This window comes from Lepidochelys olivacea (assembly GCF_965140295.1).
Source record: "Lepidochelys olivacea isolate rLepOli2 genome assembly, chromosome: 3".
Taxonomy (NCBI): Eukaryota; Metazoa; Chordata; order Testudines; family Cheloniidae; genus Lepidochelys; species Lepidochelys olivacea.
In genome coordinates this window covers 18279259-18300205 of record NC_140413.1, presented here as the reverse complement: position 1 = coordinate 18300205, position 20947 = coordinate 18279259, and the positions used below count along the sequence as shown (strand labels likewise).

At 44.1% G+C, this 20947-nt stretch overlaps 1 protein-coding gene across 1 annotated transcript in view; it reads left to right on the top strand.

Moving 5' to 3' along the window:
* The window catches only part of MFSD2B (MFSD2 lysolipid transporter B, sphingolipid), a gene marked incomplete at its 5' end in the record, with an annotated part of 65376 nt that overhangs the window by 28563 nt on the left and 15866 nt on the right, over positions 1-20947 (top strand). The window contains 3 exons of the mRNA XM_084624503.1: positions 6299-6389; positions 6486-6607; positions 9466-9549. Coding sequence (XP_084480629.1) covers positions 6299-6389; positions 6486-6607; positions 9466-9549 — 297 coding nt within the window. The remainder of the gene's footprint in view (positions 1-6298; positions 6390-6485; positions 6608-9465; positions 9550-20947) is intronic.

Genomic DNA, 20947 nt, shown 5'->3' with positions numbered 1-20947 from the left:
ATGCGGAAGAGATGGCCAGCCCTCTGTGGAGATAGAGGCGGTTAGGGACTATTTAGAAAAGCTGGACGTGCACAAGTCCATGGGGCCGGACGAGTTGCATCCGAGAGTGCTGAAGGAATTGGCGGCTGTGATTGCAGAGCCACTGGCCATTATCTTTGAAAACTCGTGGCGAACCGGGGAAGTCCCGGATGACTGGAAAAAGGCTAATGTAGTGCCAATCTTTAAAAAAGGGAAGAAGGAAGATCCTGGGAACTACAGGCCAGTCAGCCTCACCTCAGTCCCTGGAAAAATCATGGAGCAGGTCCTCAAAGAATCAATCCTGAAGCACTTGCATGAGAGGAAAGTGATCAGGAACAGCCAGCATGGATTCACCAAGGGAAGGTCATGCCTGACTAATCTAATCGCCTTTTATGATGAGATTACTGGTTCTGTGGATGAAGGGAAAGCAGTGGATGTATTGTTTCTTGACTTTAGCAAAGCTTTTGACACGGTCTCCCATAGTATTCTTGTCACCAAGTTAAGGAAGTATAGGCTGGATGAATGCACTATAAGGTGGGTAGAAAGCTGGCTAGATTGTCGGGCTCAACGGGTAGTGATCAATGGCTCCATGTCTAGTTGGCAGCCGGTATCAAGTGGAGTGCCCCAAGGGTCGGTCCTGGGGCCGGTTTTATTCAATATCTTCATAAATGATCTGGAGGATGGTGTGGATTGCACTCTCAGCAAATTTGCGGATGATACTAAACTGGGAGGAGTGGTAGATACGCTGGAGGGGAGGGATAGGATACAGAAGGACCTAGATCAATTGGAAGATTGGGCCAAAAGGAATCTGATGAGGTTCAGTAAGGATAAGTGCAGGGTCCTGCACTTAGGACGGAAGAACCCAATGCACAGCTACAGACTAGGGACCGAATGGCTAGGCAGCAGTTCTGCGGAAAAGGACCTAGGGGTGACAGTGGACGAGAAGCTGGATATGAGTCAGCAGTGTGCCCTTGTTGCCAAGAAGGCCAATGGCATTTTGGGATGTATAAGTAGGGGCATAGCGAGCAGATCGAGGGACGTGATCGTTCCCCTCTATTCGACATTGGTGAGGCCTCATCTGGAGTACTGTGTCCAGTTTTGGGCCCCACACTTCAAGAAGGATGTGGATAAATTGGAGAGAGTCCAGCGAAGGGCAACAAAAATGATTAGGGGACTGGAACACATGAGTTATGAGGAGAGGCTGAGGGAGCTGGGATTGTTTAGCCTGCAGAAGAGAAGAATGAGGGGGGATTTGATAGCTGCTTTCAACTACCTGAAAGGGGGTTCCAAAGAGGATGGCTCTAGACTGTTCTCAATGGTAGCAGATGACAGAACGAGGAGTAATGGTCTCAAGTTGCAGTGGGGGAGGTTTAGATTGGATATTAGGAAAAACTTTTTCACTAAGAGGGTAGTGAAACACTGGAATGCGTTACCTAGGGAGGTGGTAGAATCTCCTTCCTTGGAGGTTTTTAAGGTCAGGCTTGACAAAGCCCTGGCTGGGATTATTTAACTGGGAATTGGTCCTGCTTTGAGCAGGGGGTTGGACTAGATGACCTTCTGGGGTCCCTTCCAACCCTGATATTCTATGATTCTATGATTCTATGATCACAATGGTCCCTTCTGGCCTTGGAATCTATGAACAGATGAATTTGCTCACATCACAAAATTGCCATACAAATTGACAAGTCTCTGCACAAGATGTTTTCAAGAGAGGACTGGCTGGAGGCGTGGCAGGGCAGGGTTAAAGTGCAGTGGCAGCCTTTTGCCTTGCGGTGCCTGCTTTCATTAGTGCTGTTGAGTAACCCCTGTCTTCCAAATCCCCTAAACAGCATTAAAGAAAAGAACCAGACATGAGGTCATGTGGGAATGTTTGTGTGTGAAAATCCTAGCATTGTTGGGGCTAGGGGATATTGTGAGTAGAAAGGGCTGTTTTGCAAAGTGTTGAGCTCCAAGTGATTTTATCTTCAAAATTACAAAAAAATGATAATGTGGAGGACAAGAAGTAGTTGGGGCCAAATCTTAATTGTCTCCATTTCAGGGATGTGACCCCACTGTTTTAGTCACATGAACTTCTTCTGACTGTGCTGTAGGGGACAGCATGATGACAGACAAACAAAATAACCACAGTAATTAGCTATGACTTTCCCCCCTTGCTTTAATAATATAATAACAAAAAACAAAACAGAACACAAGCAGTAAGCAATTGCTACTACAGATACAATCTCTTCTGTCTGTGTTTCTGTGAGGAGCTCTCAACAGAGAGTAGACCAGTGATACACAAGTACTCCTTTTCTTTTTACTCAGACCTCAGAGCTTCGAGAGCCAAATTAGTGATCAATATTGCTCCAAAGAGCCACGGTAGTATGAATTCATTGTTTCATTCTCACAGCAAAATGGCTGGCTCAGTATTATTATTTTATCAATTACAATTGGTTAATAACATGGTAAAAGCATCCTCATTGGTTAATAACTTAGATTGGTTCATAATTAAATCACACAATGTTTTAGTATCACGTGCTGCAAAGAGCCGCAGGAGACACATTAAGGAGCCACTTGCGACTCACAAACTTCAGACTGAGTATCATTGGATTGGTTAGTTCCCCCCAGTGGGAACACACTTCTCCAGGAGAATTAAGACCGAAGTACATTTTCCCAAAATCAGTAGGGAGGCCTGTCTCAGTGTATCATAAATAACTAAAACAATTTATAGATGGGCTAAGGAATTTCATTTAAGGAACAGTGAATCCTGTTTGGTTTGTCATGGATAACCTAACCAATTTAAACATGGGCAAAGGCGAAGAAAGCATTTAACCTAGTTACTTAAAAGGAAGCCATTTAAGGAGCAGTTTTGAGACAGGAACATTAATAAATGTTCAAGAATCTTAAATTCAAAGTACAATAGAACCTCAGAGATACAAACACCAGAGTTACAAACTGACTGGTCAACCACACACCTCATTTGGAATTAGAAGTACACAGTCAGGCAGCAGCAGAGACCAAAAAAAAAAAAAAAGCAAATTCGGTACAGTTCTGTGTTAAATGTAAACTACTAAAAAAAAAAAAGGAAAATTCTAAAAAAAGATTTGACAAGATAGGGAAACTGTTTCTGTGCTTGTTTCATTTAAATTAAGATGGTTAAAAACAGCATATTTCTTCTGGATAGTAGAGTGTCAAAGCCGTATTAAGTCAATGTTCAGTTGTAAACTTTTGAAAGAATAACCATAACATTTTGTTCAGCGTTACAAACTTTTGAGAGTTACGAACAATCTCCATTTCTGAGGTGTTCGTAACTCTGAGATTCTACTGTAAATCCTGCTATTTTTTCTCTTTTTACCAAGATTAGCTCATGTCTCCTTTTGGAGTTCACAGTCAAAGCAATCTAGTTTTTAATAGAAGTTGTTAATGCCTTAAATTACAATAGTATTTCAAGTCCATTAAAATTATTACAAGAAACAACTCTAATCCCTTGGCAATGCTCTTACAGACTCTATCTCACCAACAATGCTGAAGTCTCAATGATGTCATCGTGCTGCAGAAGCAGTGCTGAGCTGGAAGGTTGCTGTATTGTTGCTTCTTTGTTCTTCTTAGCTGTCTGGTTGCTGCTGTGTGCTTGCTTGTAGAGATGAGGTGGCCAGGTTGAACTGAGTGCATAAGAAAGCAGAACCATGTAAGAGCATAATAGCACATAAGAGTTTGTAAGAACAAGCATGAGAACAGTGCATGTCCCACTTCCGAGGCATTTATGCTTTTTGCATAAATCTCACTGAAGGTGGAAGAAGCACACTTTTCAGGGCTTGGCTGGATTCAGATATCAGATGCTGTTGGCTTTCATTGGGATTGCCTTGGTAGCATCTTCATCTCATGAATATGCAGTCTGTTAATGCACATGCAGTAGAGCTGTAATTCTTCAGCTTTATAGTTGTATTGACTTTTGGCTTTGTGGCAGGAAATTCTCAGAACATCTTTAGAGTTTTAACTCTCTTTTATTCAGTTCATTTTCTGAGCGATTTCTTTAGTTCCAGCAAGGTTTTGAAATTGTTTCATAGAAGTCAAAACACAGTCCAAAAATTATTTCAGCTGTTCAAAGTCTTTTTTTAATTTAAATTATTATTCAAAAGAGTCTTTAAACTTAAATGATCATCAAATAAAGTATAGTCTTTTCTTCTTAACAGTCTTTGCAGAAGTTTTTCTTGTCTTTTTTGAGTTTGGCAAGATGTTTAAGCTTTGCCAGGTAACTGATTAATTCCCCAGTGAATATCAATATTTTATACTCAAATGGTTTCTTATATTAACCTGTTACAGCATTCAAATGACCTTGCTGTATTTGTACATAAAACATCTTACAAGTCACATAATAGTAGTCTCAGGAAGTTGCTATTTGAAGAGCTAGTTTTAGATACAAAACATTTGCGAATACGCATCTCAAAGGAAGCATATAACATCTTAAACAGTTGAAGGACAACAAGGGTTTTCCCCATCAAGAGGAAAGATGAGTCAGAATTAACCAGTATCTCCTGTAAAACATTTCCCAGCCATAAATGTTCTCCTTGAAGTTTAAAGAATGAAGACGTTAAAGTTTTGTAAAAGAAGTCAGTTTTGATTAGGATATTTCTAGAATTCTTTGTGTGGGGTTTAAAACTAAAGATTTTCTCTCTGTAAAGATGTGGGGGGAAAAAGCCCACTTTTATGACTTAGTTTACAGCTCTGAAAACACATCCTAAGCATAACTACTTATCCTGAATAAAGAATAGCCTTACATTCATGTGTACAACCATGGCTCTTTCTAAAACATAAATATCTAACAAAGTTTGGTTTTTTTGAGGTAAAGATCATGTCTGTACCAAACTTTTATCTTGGACATGGAGGAGGTGGCCTGTTCTTTGAGAAGATGCCATTGTTGGTTAAAGTTTTTTTTTGACCAAATGGTTCCTAGATTTGCAACCTACCATTTGTAGTATATTCATAGGCTTGTCAGAACTTTATTCTTATTTTTTGATAATTTCAATGGCTAATATCAATGTTTACTTTTTAAGCATTTTTTCTACTTTTATCAATTTAAATTTTCACAGTTGCACAGTTTATGGGTTTTCGGCATTTTTTCTATTTTAATCTATTTAAATGTTTGTGGTTGCGAGAAATTATTGGGGGAGGGACAGCTGGGAGGGGTCAGACAGTAATTATTTAATGACTGTAGACAATGAGATTCAAAAAGTTGAAGCTCTGTAAGGGTTAAAACACAAATTGTCAACATTATATAATGTCAGAAAATACAAAGTAAATATGCTTATATCAAACTTTACTAAATTTCTCAAGCAGTGTTAGGAAGGCTTTTGTTACTGTCTCACATGACTTTCTCATAAACAAACTAGGGAAATAAAGCCTAGACAAACCTACTGTAAGGTGGAACTGTGGCAAAGAGAGACTAAGTGACTTGCCTCAGATCACACAGAAACTCTGTAGTGGAGCAGGAAGTTGAAGCCAGGTTGCTCCAGTCCTAGGCTAGCATCTTAACCACGGGACTGTCCTTTCTCTCCATTGGGCACCCTGACACTGAGGTATCCAAAATCATCAGTCACTTTTGACAATCTTAGCCCTGGCCCATAAGCAGTGCTGTTAGAAATGTGGTTTCAAGGTATAAAAGCCAAGGCAATAGTTAGCCTACCATAGCCAGTGCTTAATTTGTGCCAGGCCTTGCCCGGGCTGAGCCCCGTCTAGGCTTGGCAGTTCATAGCCCCAGCACCTCCAGGGTGGCTGCATCAGTTATGAATGTAGAAAACTTGCTTGAGCCCCGGCACCTCTTTCATTACAAATTAAGCACTGACCATAGCTGACTTAATTGGAAGACGTGGATGCTCAGCAGCACTGGGGATTGGGGCCTGCTATTTTTACTATGAGATGTCAAAAGCAGGGCTGGTTTTGTTTTCCCAAAAATATTGTCAAGGTCCGCTCACACCTGGGTCTCACCTTACCTTAACCTGAAAAATTTGAGGGAGCCAGGGTTCCCCATAATGGTCGTAGCTTGTGCTGACCCCTGGAAAATATCACTTTGTAAAACGGTAGCCTGCTCTGGTCAAATGAATAGCACGCTTATATCCTAACATGGCACAATCCCCATTGTTTTGTATGTAAATCTTGCCCAGGCTGGTATTAAAATTATTTCTATCTAGGATCTATAATTTGTCTTTTCTCAATGTAGTGGTCCATTTACTTTTGTTGAGCCAGAGCAGTGCAATCAGGCTTTTACTGTCCTTATCTGTAATAAGTCTCTTTCCTTTTAAAGAGAGAACTCTACATGATTGCAGCGGGAGTAATAGGAGGGGTGTATCTATTCGGCATTCTCATCCTTTTCATTGGAGTAAAAGAGAGAGACGGTAAGTTAAATTCAAATACGTCTGGGTTTCAGAGTGATTCTTTCCCACTTAGGTTTGGAAAATATGACATTATTTTATGTATTCCACCCCTTGTAGATCCTTACGCCTTAAATTCAGACAAAGCAATTCCTTTCTTTAAGGGACTGAGACTCACAATGAAGCATGGTCCGTACTTGAAGCTTACAGCTTCGTTTCTTCTCATCTCAACAGCCATTCAGGTAACTCCAGTCTTTGCAAGTCCATGCATCGGACTTGTTCTACCCACAGCATGAAAGAGTCAGAAGCAGCAGCTGGAATGTAAATAGCCCTAGACTTGCAAGTAGAGCTGGTGATTCGGTAGATTGTGTTTTTCCCCTCTGAGTCAATATGGAACTAATGCCCTGCTGTCGTGCTAAGGGGCATTGTGCTGCTGGAAGTAATATCTTTCAAACAAGAAATAAAACCTAAAGCCCTGACCACTTATTAAATACTCTATAGCTTTTTTTTCATTAAAGGCCCAGTTTGGCTCATTATATTCTACCTACCTAAAATCTCCTAGGTTCAATCAGCTAGGGAATACTTTTTCACTTCTCCCAAAGCTGTTCTGCAGTGCGTGCTGCATTAAACCATTGCCCTGTGTGACTGTGTTTTAATAGTATCTGAAGTGGTTCCTATAGTTTTTTGGGAAGGAAGGCACTATGTAAGTGTAAGATGATATTCCATCACCCAGGCATACAGTACTACTTCTGGTTATAACTAGAGCCACAAAATTCAGATCTGGATCGGCTGCTATATTTTGAACCTCCCAAAAGAAACACAGTGAGGCAGCATCACATCGATAGATGTATAAAAACCTGAAACTGATAGATTCTCAACCCACATTCCCCAAAGTTCAGTTCTATTTTGATCCAGGATTTTGAGATCTGTGCTCATCTCCGTTAATCGTTTCAGTGTGTTTCCTTAGGATTCATTACCTTAATCATTAGGGCTCTATCAAATTCACGGCCATGAAAACCATGTCATGGACTGTGAAATCTGGTCTGCCCCGTGAAATCTGGTCTTTTGTGTACTTTTACCCTATACTATACAGTATACTATACTATACAGATTTCACCAGCGTTTCTCAAACTGGGGGTCCTGACCCAAAAGGGTGCCAGACGGGGGTCACAAGGTTATTGTAGGGGGGTCACGGTATTGCCACCCTTACTTCTGCGCTGCTGTATCCTTCAGAGCAGAGCAGCTGGAGAGTGGCTGCTGGCCGAGGGCCCAGCTCTGAAGGCAGCAGCGCAGAAGTAAGGGTGGCAATAACATGGACCCTTCCCCCCCCCCCCAACCCAATAATAACCTTGCAACCTTTCCAGTCCCCTTTTGGGTCAGAACTCCTACAACTACATATCTGAAATAATGAAATTTATGATTTTTAAAATCCTATGATTGTGAAATTGATCAAAATGGATCATGAATTTGGTAGGGCCCGATTAATCATCATCTTTATTTTTTTTTAAAGCAGATCATAATATCCATGTTTTTGGCACTAGTCCATTAGCCACATGAACCATCAGTCAACCGGCGCTGTGACACTATGACAAGAGTTATGCTTATAATGTACTCATACTTTGCTTGCCAACTGTCGTGGCGAATTAATAAGTCCTGTGGAAGGACTGTCACTCCTCCATGGCTTTGTGCTTGTCACAAAGAACCTCTGAAAATATGTTTGCAAAGAAATAGCCACATTTCCTGTTGGCATGGATTTGGGTTCAGTTAGCAAGGCTTCCTGATTGTGCATCTGTCAGTTTTTGCTTGAGGGACAGGTCTGAGACTGAGAGACGGTAACACAGGCATCTCCCCTCACATCAAATAATGTAGTCCGTCTGAGCAACAACAGGCAAGGGAAGATTCAGGTAGGCTCCTTGGGATCCAGACTCTTACAGTACTCACTCACTTAGGCAGCATGTGGCCTGGCATGGCACACAGCTGCCTGCAGACAGTCACCTATTGATAACACCCAGGGAGGAGGAGGTACACCCTGGGCCCATCTTGTACCCTCAGGTCTCAAAGAGGCGGGGGAAGGCAGGCAGCAGCTGGGAGCTCTCTTGCTCCAACTTGGCTGGTATGTGCAGCACAGGCTGCTGCCTGTCTGGGGAGAGGGGGTGTGTCGTTTTGGAGTGGGGGCAGAGGGTGAAGGGATAGGGAGACATAGTTCTGGTGGATCTGACCCCAATATGGTGTTTTTCCACCATATGAAATGAGACCACAGCAGACTATGACACAAGCTGGAGAAGGCATTGGGGAGGTGGGAGGGAGCAGAATACTCAGCCTAATTTGTACATAAACTAAAAAAGTTGTTAATTTTTTGGCCCTTAAAGGAACAGTTCACCAAGGTTCCATACAAGACACAGATTCTTCTGTAGGCCTTCCACCTTCCCAAAATAACCAGAAAAGGGCCTGGACCAGGACTTCAGTTCCAAGCCTCGCCCTGAACTCTCAAAATCCTGGATGATAATTCTTGTGACTCACCTATCTGTATAATAGACAGGAACTGGATCCTCCAACCCAAACAGTACCCAAACTTGTGGGCAGTTCTGATCCTGAGCTAGGGCCCATGTACAAATATAAGCAACATGATTAAGCCACTCTGGATCAGTTACTGCACTTCAGAGGGTTGTCATGATTAATTTCAGCTGAGGGGGAGAGTAAATTGCTTAGGAGCCATGGCTTTAATTAAAAGATGCATGGTATTACTGTCTAAGAGGCAGTCTGTGGAAGGGGAATGAAACTTTTTTCAGCAAACTGCTGTCTGTAACTAACCAGTTACAATAGGCAAACTCTAAGGTTGTAAATAGACTCTTCTCTCCTTCCAATAAACTAGTCTTCCATATTGCAACCTACTAGTTCGATACGTTCAGGACCTGATCCGTCTGTCACTTTACCCCAGCTTTACCTTGACATTACTCCAGTGTCTTCAGTGGAGTTACTCCTGATTTAAACTGATGTAAGTGAGAGCAGAATCAGGACCGAAAAGCTTGGATTTATTTAATAACTGATTTGTTATAGGTGATGTAATGAAATTCTTTTTGATGTTGTCTTCATTGCACAGCTTGAGCAGAGCAATTTTGTCCTGTTTTGCACCCATGCAGCCAGTCTTCACAATCACTTCCAGTATTTAGTGGTGACCATTTTGGTGAGTTGCACTGAAACAAATGAGTGGTTTTTGGGGGGAGGAGTGAGAAGCAGGGCTGAACTTTGTTTCTTTGACAGAGGGGGGTGTTCAATGGAGCAGCTTGCATTTAAGCAGCTCAGGTTAAGTGACTACAAATTGTTAGTACCTGTGGGCTGTTGCAATGAGTTTGATCACCATCCCATTCCTAGCGGACATTGTGGAACTTGTAGGGAGAGGAAAGGTCTGGAATATTCAATTTATTTCTTAGTGTTCACATGTACCTACGAGCCACTTCCTGCCTCTTGAAGCCACTTCCTGCCTCTTGTGCATGAAGGCAGGTCTGGAATTTTAGCTTCTGTTTCCCTCTCACCAGTCTGATATGCCAAGAATTAAACAAGTTTCCCTTGTGCATTCATACCTGTGGGCCCTCTGTGCCAGGCAACCTGCAGGGATAAATATTTAAAGTGTTCACAGATGCAGTGAATTGCTGTATAAAGGCATCAGTGCTGCTTTACAGATACCTTTACAGAGTCCTCTTCCTTCGCGCTCTTGGGTGGAGTTCTGTCCAGACTTACTTACGTGGGTGTTCCTCTTGCTACCAAGCTACGAATTGCTCCATTAATGCATGCCTCCCTCTGAGTGTACGTTGGTGAAATGCTGCAGCTCTCATGCTTCTGATTAAAGCCCTCCGAGGACAAACAGAAAGTTTAATGTGTAATTGCTGGGGTATGTGTCTGCTGAAAATGCTTCATGTAGACCTTTCCCTTTCTTTTGCCTGGCCTTTTAAATACTGTACCAAACTTTGTCAGAGAAGCTCCTGCTTGCTCTCCTTTTGGGCCTGGATTCTGCCAGGGGGACTGTTTGGGGTATCTGAGAGGAGCCTTCATTGTTTCCATTTTGCCCCCCCCTTTCCTCTTCAACCTTTTTGATGCTTCCTTTCTTACATTAAAGCACTGCAAAGGCTGATCTTTTCCAGTGACTAAAATTAATAAGAGGTGGAACAAAGGCCCACTTCTGCAAGTGCTGGTCCCTGTATATATTCCACTGTGGGCTATGCATGCACTCCATGTGCCTGAGACTGGATGATTCTTGTTAGTGTCCGTTAGTCCTCATGTGCACTCCTTCCCTCCTTGTGCTCTGATCTGAGGATGTAAGCAGCCATGCGGACCAACTGCCTCTCCAGTTCCTTCTTACTGTTTCATGGTCTGAGTCTGAACTTTCCAGTGTCCACAGGGCTGATCCTCCTTCATCAAACCTGTAAATATTATAAACTGTAAATACCGAATATAAAAATTCTTTGTTAGTTTATTAGATAATCAGGTTTCGGGGAACAAGTCCCCCTTCCCAGTATGGGACTCCAGTTATGGGCAGGATTCTGGCCTTCAAGAACTGTGTCTCCTGTCCCTGTTCCTTCCCAAGGCAATGACCATCAGACATGCCTCTGGTGCTTCAGAGAAGCTCATATCTCTGCTAAGCGCAGTATCTGTCACTCCTCCCCACGCTGTGTAGTAGTAAAGTTTTATGTTTGTATTTTATATAGTTTAAAATAAAGAGGAATAATGTAGTATGTATTGAACATATTGGTGTATGATTTGATCATATCTGTCAGCCACCCTTTTTGAATAGCAGAAAGGAATGGCCTAATGGGCATTGGTAGGGATACATCAGCCAGAATCTGTGTCTGGACTAATTTCAAGGCAGTAACAGATCCTTTGAGGGTCACCAATTTGTTGTAGGTTTAGCATTTTAAAATAAGTAAAGGAATGGCACGATTGTTTTCTTTTGCGTTGCAATTTGATGTTCCTGTTCAAAATGTTCTGCGTAAATTAATTCTGTTTTGTGTGTAAATGAGGAATATGTGGGTTAAGAAATAAGTGTGAAGGCCATCGCTGAACCAGATATGGTCTAAGGAGGAACCGGAGACAGACACAAGGGTGCCAGAAGGCTGCAACATGCCCCTATTGAAATGTCAAAGGAGGGCAAATTAATGACTCTAAAAATAAGACAAGCACCTATCAATGGGAACAAATATCAGTAATCAGTAATCAAAACCAGCATGGAATAACTCCCTAAAAAATTAATAAAAAAACAAAATAAAAAATAAAAAAAACAATTTAAGAAAACAAGCACTTGTCAAACAATTGATTACAGCATGACGGTGCAAAACTCATCGGTCCCAATGAAGGAAAATCACTGTATAAACAGGGGGCCTTGCCATGAAACTTTGGGTCCGTCCTGCCAAGACTTCCCCGGAGCACCGTATCGTGACCGATGGAACCCGGCTCCTCCCTACTCGTGATCAACCTAGCTGGCCACTAGATTGATCCGGACTCTGGACTGGTAACTATAACATCGACTGGCGGGACAAGCATGGGAGTTCAGGCCTAGGAAACACCTCATGGAGCCAGACTGCGCTGCACAGTGTTTTGCGGCGTTGAGGAGCATGCTGCCCAGCACTAGCACTTCAGACACAGTGACAGGCGAAGGCAGAGCCAAGCATTCTTCCTCTCAGGTTCACTGCAAAGGCAAGAAAGCCTCTCCAAGGCTGGAGCAATATTCCCCTCTAGATCCACTTCTACAAGTGTGTAGGGGAACCAGCCCTTCACACCTGGGCCAAGGAAACTTGAAAACCCATCGAAGTCATGGTACCGACCCACAGGCTGCAGAGATAGAGGGTGCCTCCCCTTCAGCACCATCGGCAGCAGCAGGACCGTTGGTGCTGAGTCAAGAGAGGCATGAACCTAGACAGTCTGACCTGATATTAGCAGAGGGGCCATTGGTACTAATGCACACTTCTGAGCCAATGCTGAAGGTTAACAGGGAGAAGACGCTTCATGAGGGCAGATATACCCTTTCGGAGGACATCACCATCCTGCCAGATCTGGAATCTCCCATCTTATCAGGCCCGGTTCTTACAAGGGAGATCACGATACTATAGGTCCACAAACATTATGAAAGAAGTTGATTTCCTGTTCCCTTTACTAGTCAGGGTATTTCCTCATTGACAGTTCCAACAGCACCACTTCTGGAGATGGAGCCCATATTCTCTTCGCCAGGCAATTCTGATATGGGAGAAGGACCGTCATCACTTCCTCCAAGACATGTCAGCCTTGATAGAGGTTCTAGAATCTCCTGGGGCCTGCCATTACTGCATAAGTTGGGGTACCCCCCAGGACTAATGGTATTCTATGCCTTGGGGTCCAGATGAACCCATACTGGACCCTTCACATTGGCCCTGCTGGGGACCATGGGACCTATGCATGCATTATCCTGTATCTGTACAGACCCACTGAGACTCTCCCCATCCCTCTCCTCAGAGTGACCAGTGTGAACGCCATCTGGAGCCCATGGGGAAAGAAGAAGAGCCATATCCAGTGGTACCACTGGTATTGTATGGCATATCGTCTTCTTTTCCTGACATGGCAGTTGCCCCAGCATTACCATTGAAGCCAGATCTATGTATTATATATATATAGAGAGAGAGAGAGAGAGATTAGATTACTTAAGAATCCCAAGTTATCATTTTGAGGCCCAGTATTATTTCAATTATTATATAGTTGGGAACTCTGATGTGCCCAGTTGCAACACTCACACTATGGGAACTCGTCTATGTTTACAAATAGTTATTAATACATTTAGCACAGTCCTAAAAACCCCAACTCAGTAAGGTAGAGAGAAATACTACAGAGTATACATCTGCACATCCATATACTCACACCATCCATTGTAGAACAACCTGAAATGTTAGCCATCATCTTCCCCATCATCACCAGTGGCCATTATTCTGGCACCTCCCAAGGACTACATCTCCTTTTCCTACAGCCCCTAGGCTGGGATGCAACTTTTATAATACGTTATGCTGATGCACTATGTTTGATGCATATTCAGTAGGGGATTTCCCCCTTTTCCTTATTTGTATTTCCCCACCTTACTAATGTCGGAGTGTCTTTCTTCTATAGGTTAGTGTATCAATGATCTCAACTTATTAACATATACCTCAATTCATTACCATGGCCCTCTTGTGGTTAGGTAGCTCATTTGCCTGTTACATATGTCAACTCACTGTCATGACACTTTTGTGGTTGGATCATTTACCTGTGGTTAAAACTTCACCTTAAACATGCTATTTTCGGCTCCCCAATACTTGGGGTTTTCGTTGGCCGTTTATCTGTTCAAAGGTCATAGGCCTCAAGCTTTATGCTAACTTGCTAAAGCTAATGTCTTACAGGATACAGGCCTGTAGGTTCCTTGCATTATTGCTGAATATAATGCAAAGCAGAATATAATGCAAAGCAGTGAATATAATAAAGGCAAACTAGCCCACTGGGCTTCTCTATCTCTACCAGATAATCACAAACAGGAATTGTTAAAAAGGATTGCTGAAGCCCACCAGGTTCCCGTATAGGAAGACCAAGAGTCATCCCACAAAACCCTGCAGAGTACAGAGCATACAGAGTAGCACTCCAGTCAACAAGGCTATCTGAGAGCTGGCCAAAGTGATGTGGCACACCCAAGCAATGATGTGGCACACCCAAGCCACTTCCAAGAGGGCAGAAAAGAGGTATTTTGATCCTCCCAATGTAGCAGAGATTCTCTTCACGCATTCTGTCCCCAACCCCCTGGTTGTCCAGGCTGCTACCATAGCGAGTAGACAACAATACACAAGATTTACTACTTTAGATAAGGAGGCCAAGCACTTGGACCTCTTAGGGAGCAAAGTGTTTACATCTACCCGCCTACAATTCTGAATAGCCAGTTATCAGGCACTACTTGCGAAGTATGATTTCATCAACTACTCCACGTTTTCAGAATTTAGAGTCAAACTCCCTCAGAAGCACAGAGGGTAGTCTGATAGCCAGGCAGTCTCTTCAAGCCGTTATAGAAGCTGTATCTGTTGCATCTGGATCAATGGCAGCTGCCATCATTCTGTACAAGGAGCGCTGACTTCATTCCTCAGGTTTTCCCAGGGAAATATAGTCCACTGTGGAGGGTTTGCCCTTTGAGGGGGACTACTTGTTCGGTCAAAAAACTGATGAGTCACTGCACTCCTTAAAGGACTCAAGGGTATTCACCCCAGTGCCCAAGAGGAAATACACCAGGCAACTTTATAAGCCTAGACCAACATCACTGCCCTTCTTTCAGTAAGGAGGATGCGAACTGCCACGAAAGCGTCCGAGGGTGCAGTGGAGCAAGTGTACTTCTTTTTCCGTTCCTTTCCAACTGTAACTGCCCATCAAGAAGTACTTTTGACAGGACTTTTGAGAGCTGTGAACCTGCTCAAATGCCAGGTCCTCTCGCCTCAGAGATCCATTATGATGGCCGCCTAGCTCAATTTTCCCACATACGGTGGAGGATAACAAGAGACAAATGTGTTCTCATTACTATCCACTTTGGTTACACTATAGCGTTTCTCTCCTCTCTCCCTCCAAAGCCTGCCTCCCTGTCCCTTTTAAGGATACTGTTATTCAAGGTAAGGAGGCTCCCTACTTCTATAGGCAGCCATTGAGTCTGTATCATTATCAAGGAAGGGGATTTTATTCCAAATATTTTCTAAGCCCCAAGGAGAAAGGTGGATGGAAACCCATATCACACCTCTTGCACCTCAATGTTTTCAGCCAAAGACTAAGATTCAGGATGGTCACCTTGGCATCAATAAACCCATCCCTAAACAGAAATGAATAGTTCACAGCTCCCCACATGAGAACCTAATTTCATACAAACCTCTTCCCCTCCTACAGAATGTTCATGATAGGTATGAAGCATTATCAGTACAGAGTGCTTTCTTTTGGACTGGCAACAGCAACCAGAGTATTTACAAAGGTATTTTTGTTAGTGGCAGCATGCTTCCAGCACAATGGTTCCATTGTCTTTCTATACCTAGACTGCTGGCTTCTCATGGAAAAGTCTCAACAGGAGGGAAAGACATCAACCTCATCTGTCATTAATCTTCTAACATCAGTAGGTACTCCTGGGGAAATGCTGCGCAAGCGCAGAATTTATGTCCACCAGCAGATTTCTTTGCTTCCCCGCAGAAAAATGACTTTCTGACAGGGAAGCAAAGGGAAGCCATAAGAGCAGTCATCCAACCCTCCACAGCAGTATGTTTTGGGTGCCCAGGGCAGCCGGCAGAGAGGTAAATCACTGTGGGGCAGAAAGCGGGATGTCTGGTGGCTCCTACCCTGCACTGGGGAGGACGGGACTTCCTCTTCCCCTGCACAGCATCTGGGACTGGGTCAGACCCAGTGCCAGATTACTCCCCCAGCAGCAGAAAGCTCTGCAAATTCCCCCCTGACTTCCTGTACCCATCACTTCTCAGATGCAGGGGGAGGGATCCCTCTACAGAGAGCTGCTCCCCCATCCGCCCAACCCCCATGCATCCAGACCCCCTTATACCCAGACCCTCCTGCTGAGCCTCACCCCCCCCCGCACTGAACCCCCCCTGATAAGCCCTACTCCCCCTGCTTCTGGAGCACCCTGATGAGCCACCTGCACCCGGATCCCCACCCCACTGAGCCCCAACCAGCTACACCTGGATCTCCACCGCACTCAGCCCCACTCCCCCCAGCATCTGGATCCCCCACTGAGCCCCCCCACAACTGTCGAGCTCTATCCCCCCACACCCAGACTCCCCCCGCTGAGCCCCAACCACCTTCACCTGGACCCCCCCCCCCGCAGAGTCCCATAACTTGCACCCAGAACCTCCAACAAGTCCCTGTGCATCTAGATTCACCCCCACACACCCAGATTCGCCACTGCTGCCTACACCCAGGTTGCCCCACACAGAACCCTCTCAACCCACACCTGGATCCCCCCACACTAAGCCCCTCCACACTTGGATCCTGCCTGCCCACACCTGGTGCACCTGACATGGAGGGACATGGCCCTGGGGTGTTTCTAGGGCAGGCCCGGTCCTTGTGCTGTGTCAGGATTGGGTGCAGCCCCACTAATGAGTCCGTGTCCCGGGGGTGGGGAATGGCACAATGATCTCCCACCTCTCTGCAGCCAGTGACTTGTGCTCCCCAATGCCATGCTGCAGCCTCCACATTTATTTGACAAATAAAATTTGCAGAATTTTAAAATATTGTGCTCAGAATTTTAATTTTTTTGGTGCAGAATTTTTAATTTCTTGTCACAGAATGCCCTCAGGAGTAACTAGGAATTTGCATGAATGTAGAAAAGTCCATTTCAGCTTCAACGCAGACCACAGAATTAATTGGAGCAACTGTAGAAACAACCATGACCAGTTGGCCAGAGCTTACTTCCATATTAGAGATATTTCAGTCTATGAACATTCTGATCAATCAGCTGAGAGAGCTCTCACAAACATCCTTGTCATCCTGGGTTACATGGCATCTTGAACCTATGTGACACCAGTCATGTGCCTCTGACTTGACTGTCTACAAGCCTGGTTTTGAGTAGTATATGTGCCAAGCAGGCACAGTATGGACCAGTTAGTTACACTCTGATGCTCTGTACACGGGGGAACACCCAGCACCCCCATGTTCATTCTTGTAAAATGATTGTGTGGTATTCAGTGCAAAGTTTGTCATGTTGGGTGTCTTCGGAAGACTCATGATGCACTGAGCATTGTTGTTATAGTGATGTTATAGTAATGTTATAGGTTATAATTTCATGTATATAGTTACGAGGCTGAAAATGTGTCTTCATGGCTTAAAATAAGCCCAGGCAAAAACTCTCCAAGAGCAGAGTTCACACCTCATCAGGGCATGTATGGGACAAACCCAGCCCAGACTCACAGGAACAAAGGACGCTGGCCTAGGCAGCAACAAAAGGATCTGTTGGACTCTCGAGTGAGTCACCCCCCTTCCTTTGGTCAGTTTGGGGCTGCGATGATGTAATGGTCACCCGAGTCTGAAGGGCAGAGGGAAAGCCAAGAGGGAAGAAAGGACATGGTAAAAGGGAGAGATGTTTGCCATGCTCTTCCTCTCTCTTCAACCAACATCTACAGACACCACACCAAGCGACTGAAGCGTTGATCAAAGGGGAGAGCCTGGCTGAAGAGCAACCAGCCAGCCTGTGGTGAGAAGCATTTAAGTTTGTAAGGGCGCTGAAAGTGTTAAGATCAACTTAGAATGTGTTTTGCTTTTATTTCATTTGACCAAATCTGACTTATGCTTTGACTTATAATCACTTAAGATCTATCTTTCATAGTTAATACGTTTGTTTGTTTGTTCTACCTGAAGCAGTGCATTTGGTTTGAAGCGTGTCAGAGACTCCCCTTGGAATAACAAGCCTGGTACATATCAATTTATTTGTTAAATTGACGAACTCATATAAACTTGCAGAGTCCAGCGGGCATAACTGGACACTGCAAGACAGAGGTTCCTAGGGTTGTGTCTGGGACCAGAGATATTGGCTAGTGTCATTTGGTTGCAAGTAGCTGAGAGCAGCTTGCATGCCAGAGGCTGTGCATGAACAGCCCAGGAGTGGGAGTTCTCACAGCACAGCAAGGTAAGGCTGGCCCCCAGGGTCAAGGATTGGAGTGACCTAGCAGATCACTGGTCCAGATAACAGCAGAGGGGAACGTCACACACTCCCCACCCAGGATACAAGGTTTGGTGGCAGGACGAAGAACAGGTCCTTTCTCTCCGCCACCTGCTCAGAAAACGCTACTCGTGGATGCCTCCTTAGTAGTCTGGGGTGCACATCTGGACGAACAAATAGCACAAGGAATATGGACACCTTGTGAGTCCAGGGTGCACAAAAGACTCATGGAACTGAGAGCCGTCTCAGAGGCCTGCTAACAATTCTTACCATTCATTCATTCCCAGCACATTCAGGTGATGTCAGGCAACATGATGGCTGTGTTCTACATCAACAAGCAAGGAGGAGCAAGATCTACACCCTTTGCATAGAGGCAGTCTGCCTCTGGAATTGGTGCATTTGTCATTGGGTTACCTTATCGGCAGTTCGTGTTCCGGAAATTCACAATACACGAGCAGTCTCAGCACTTCTTGATGGATGGCAAATGGGAGATTCACTATTCATTGGTGAAAGACCTATTCCAGCAAGGGTATCTCCGATTCTGGACCTGTTTGCGTCTCAAGACAAGAAATGCACAATATACTTCACTGAGGGGTGTACAGTCATAATTCCAAGGGAGATGTCCTTCTACTCCCATGGATGGGAAATTTGATGTAGTCTTCCCCTACCCCATTCCACTCGTACCTTGAGTTCTCAGGAATGTCCAGCGGGATAAGGCAGTGATCACCCCCATTGCTCCCATATGGCCAAGAGAATTCAGTTCCCCATCCTTCTTGATTTGACATCTTGTCCACACCAGTCAGCATCCAGTCCTTGCCAGACCTCCTCCACAGGACAAGGGCAAGATCAGGCATCTGAATCCAGAGTAACTTCACCTCACAGCCTGGTATTTGGATGGGCATTGAACCTACAGCAGAAATGTTCAACAGCTGTTAAAGCCATCCTGAACAATATCAGGAAAGAATCCACTAGAAGGTGTTACTTAGCTAAGTTGAAAAGATTCTCTGTTTGGAGTCAGATGTCACCAAATGTCCTCAGACAACATGGACATTCCCATTATTTTAGACTGTCTGCTCACCCTGAAATTTTCTCGTCTTTCCCATAGATCCCTATGGGTTCATTTGGTGGCAATTAGTGCCTACCACCTTCCTCTTGGTGACTACTCCATCTTCACGCATCCAGTGATTGTGCAATTTCTGAAGGGCTTAATCAGAATCTTCTCTCCAATAGCCAGATCTTTCCCAACATGGGATCCAACTTGGTCCTTTCCATGCTAAGTAAATCACCATTTGAACCACTAGCAAAATGCTCTCTTTCATGTTACTCTAGGAAGTTAGCCTTTCTGGTGAACATCACTTTGGCTACAAGGGTAGGCAAACTTGGGGCCCTTATACATGGCCCATCATACATCGGTTTCCATAAGAATAAGGTTTCCTTGAGGCTGCACCCACAGTTTGTATCCAAAGTAATTTCAGACTATACATGTACCTGTATATATTTTTCCTAAGCCTCATACCAGCCATTAGGATCAGAGACTCCATTCACTGGACATACCTTGGGCATTGTCATTCTATCTTCAGAGAACAAAGCCCTTTATGAGATTGCCTGGGCTGTTTGTGGCCCTAGTGCAACATATGAAAGAACAAGCGTTATCTTCACGAAGACTATCCAAGTGGATTTCAGGCTGTATGTTGCTCTCTTACCAGTTGTCTCATGCAGCTCCACCTGGCAGAGCAAGGCCCACTCCACCAGAGGAAAGGTGCTTCAACAGCTTCGCTTTAGGAAGTACCCCTCCTTGATATATGTAAAGCAGCTCTGTGGCGTTCTGTTCATATCTTCACAAGACACTTGTGTCTTGATGCAAGCCTCCTCATCTGAGCATAGAAGTGTAGGACTGGAAGGGACCTCAGTAGGTCATCTAGTCCAGTACCCTGCACTCAAGGCAGCACTGTGTAATAATACATCCTTTGGGTCAGCATTCCTATAGAGAGTACAGCAGAAGTCCTTGTACCCTCCTGCATCATGAGTACTGCTTGTCAGTCATGCACAGTGAAATACACATAGGGACCAGCACTTGCAGAAAAGTTACCTACCTTCTTTTGTAATTGGCGTTCGTTAAGAGGTGTGCTCCCTTTCTGTATTCCATTACCTGCCCTCCTTCTCCTGTGCTTCAGATCATAACACTTGATTTGCAGTACAGATGGAACTGGAGAGGTGGCCAGTCAACACTGTCCCTCCTGCCCTTGCATCAGAGCATGGGGACCAACAGACACTACTGGCAAGACTCTTCCAGTCTCAGGTGCATAAAGCACATGCATATCCCACAGGTAGTATAGGTAGGGACCACACATCTCGAAGAACTCTGGTAACGGAAGGTAGGTAACCTTTCTTTTCTTATATCCCTAGTCTCTGTAGGTATTGGAAAGATATAAATGCCAAGGAGGGAGAGGAATTGTTTAGGAGGTACAAGGTGGGGTAAAGCTAGGAATAATGGGATGACATTTTGGCTTTGATCAATTGCAGTACTGGATATATCCGCCCCCAAAGGAGTGAATCCTGTACTTACTTCAGCTTTCCTTTCAAGGATGGTGTTATGTTTAATTCTATCTATATAAATCAATATATATCTATAAATCTATATGTAGAGAAAGAGAGACACCCACGAGTTTTTAGATGTTTAAATGGAAAGCAGTAGCATGAAGTACAATTAGAATTTGCCGGGGGATGGACTGAACGAACTAGCTGGTCATTTCTGTCTCTAATTTCTATGGTTTACGTTAAGAAAGGGAAAATTTAAGATGCGTATTGGGAGAAAGTTTCTGTTCTTAAAATGTATTTGAATAGTCAATCACTTATCACTTGGAAATAGTGAATAGTCACTTATCACTTGGGACATGTAATAGTGCACTGGACA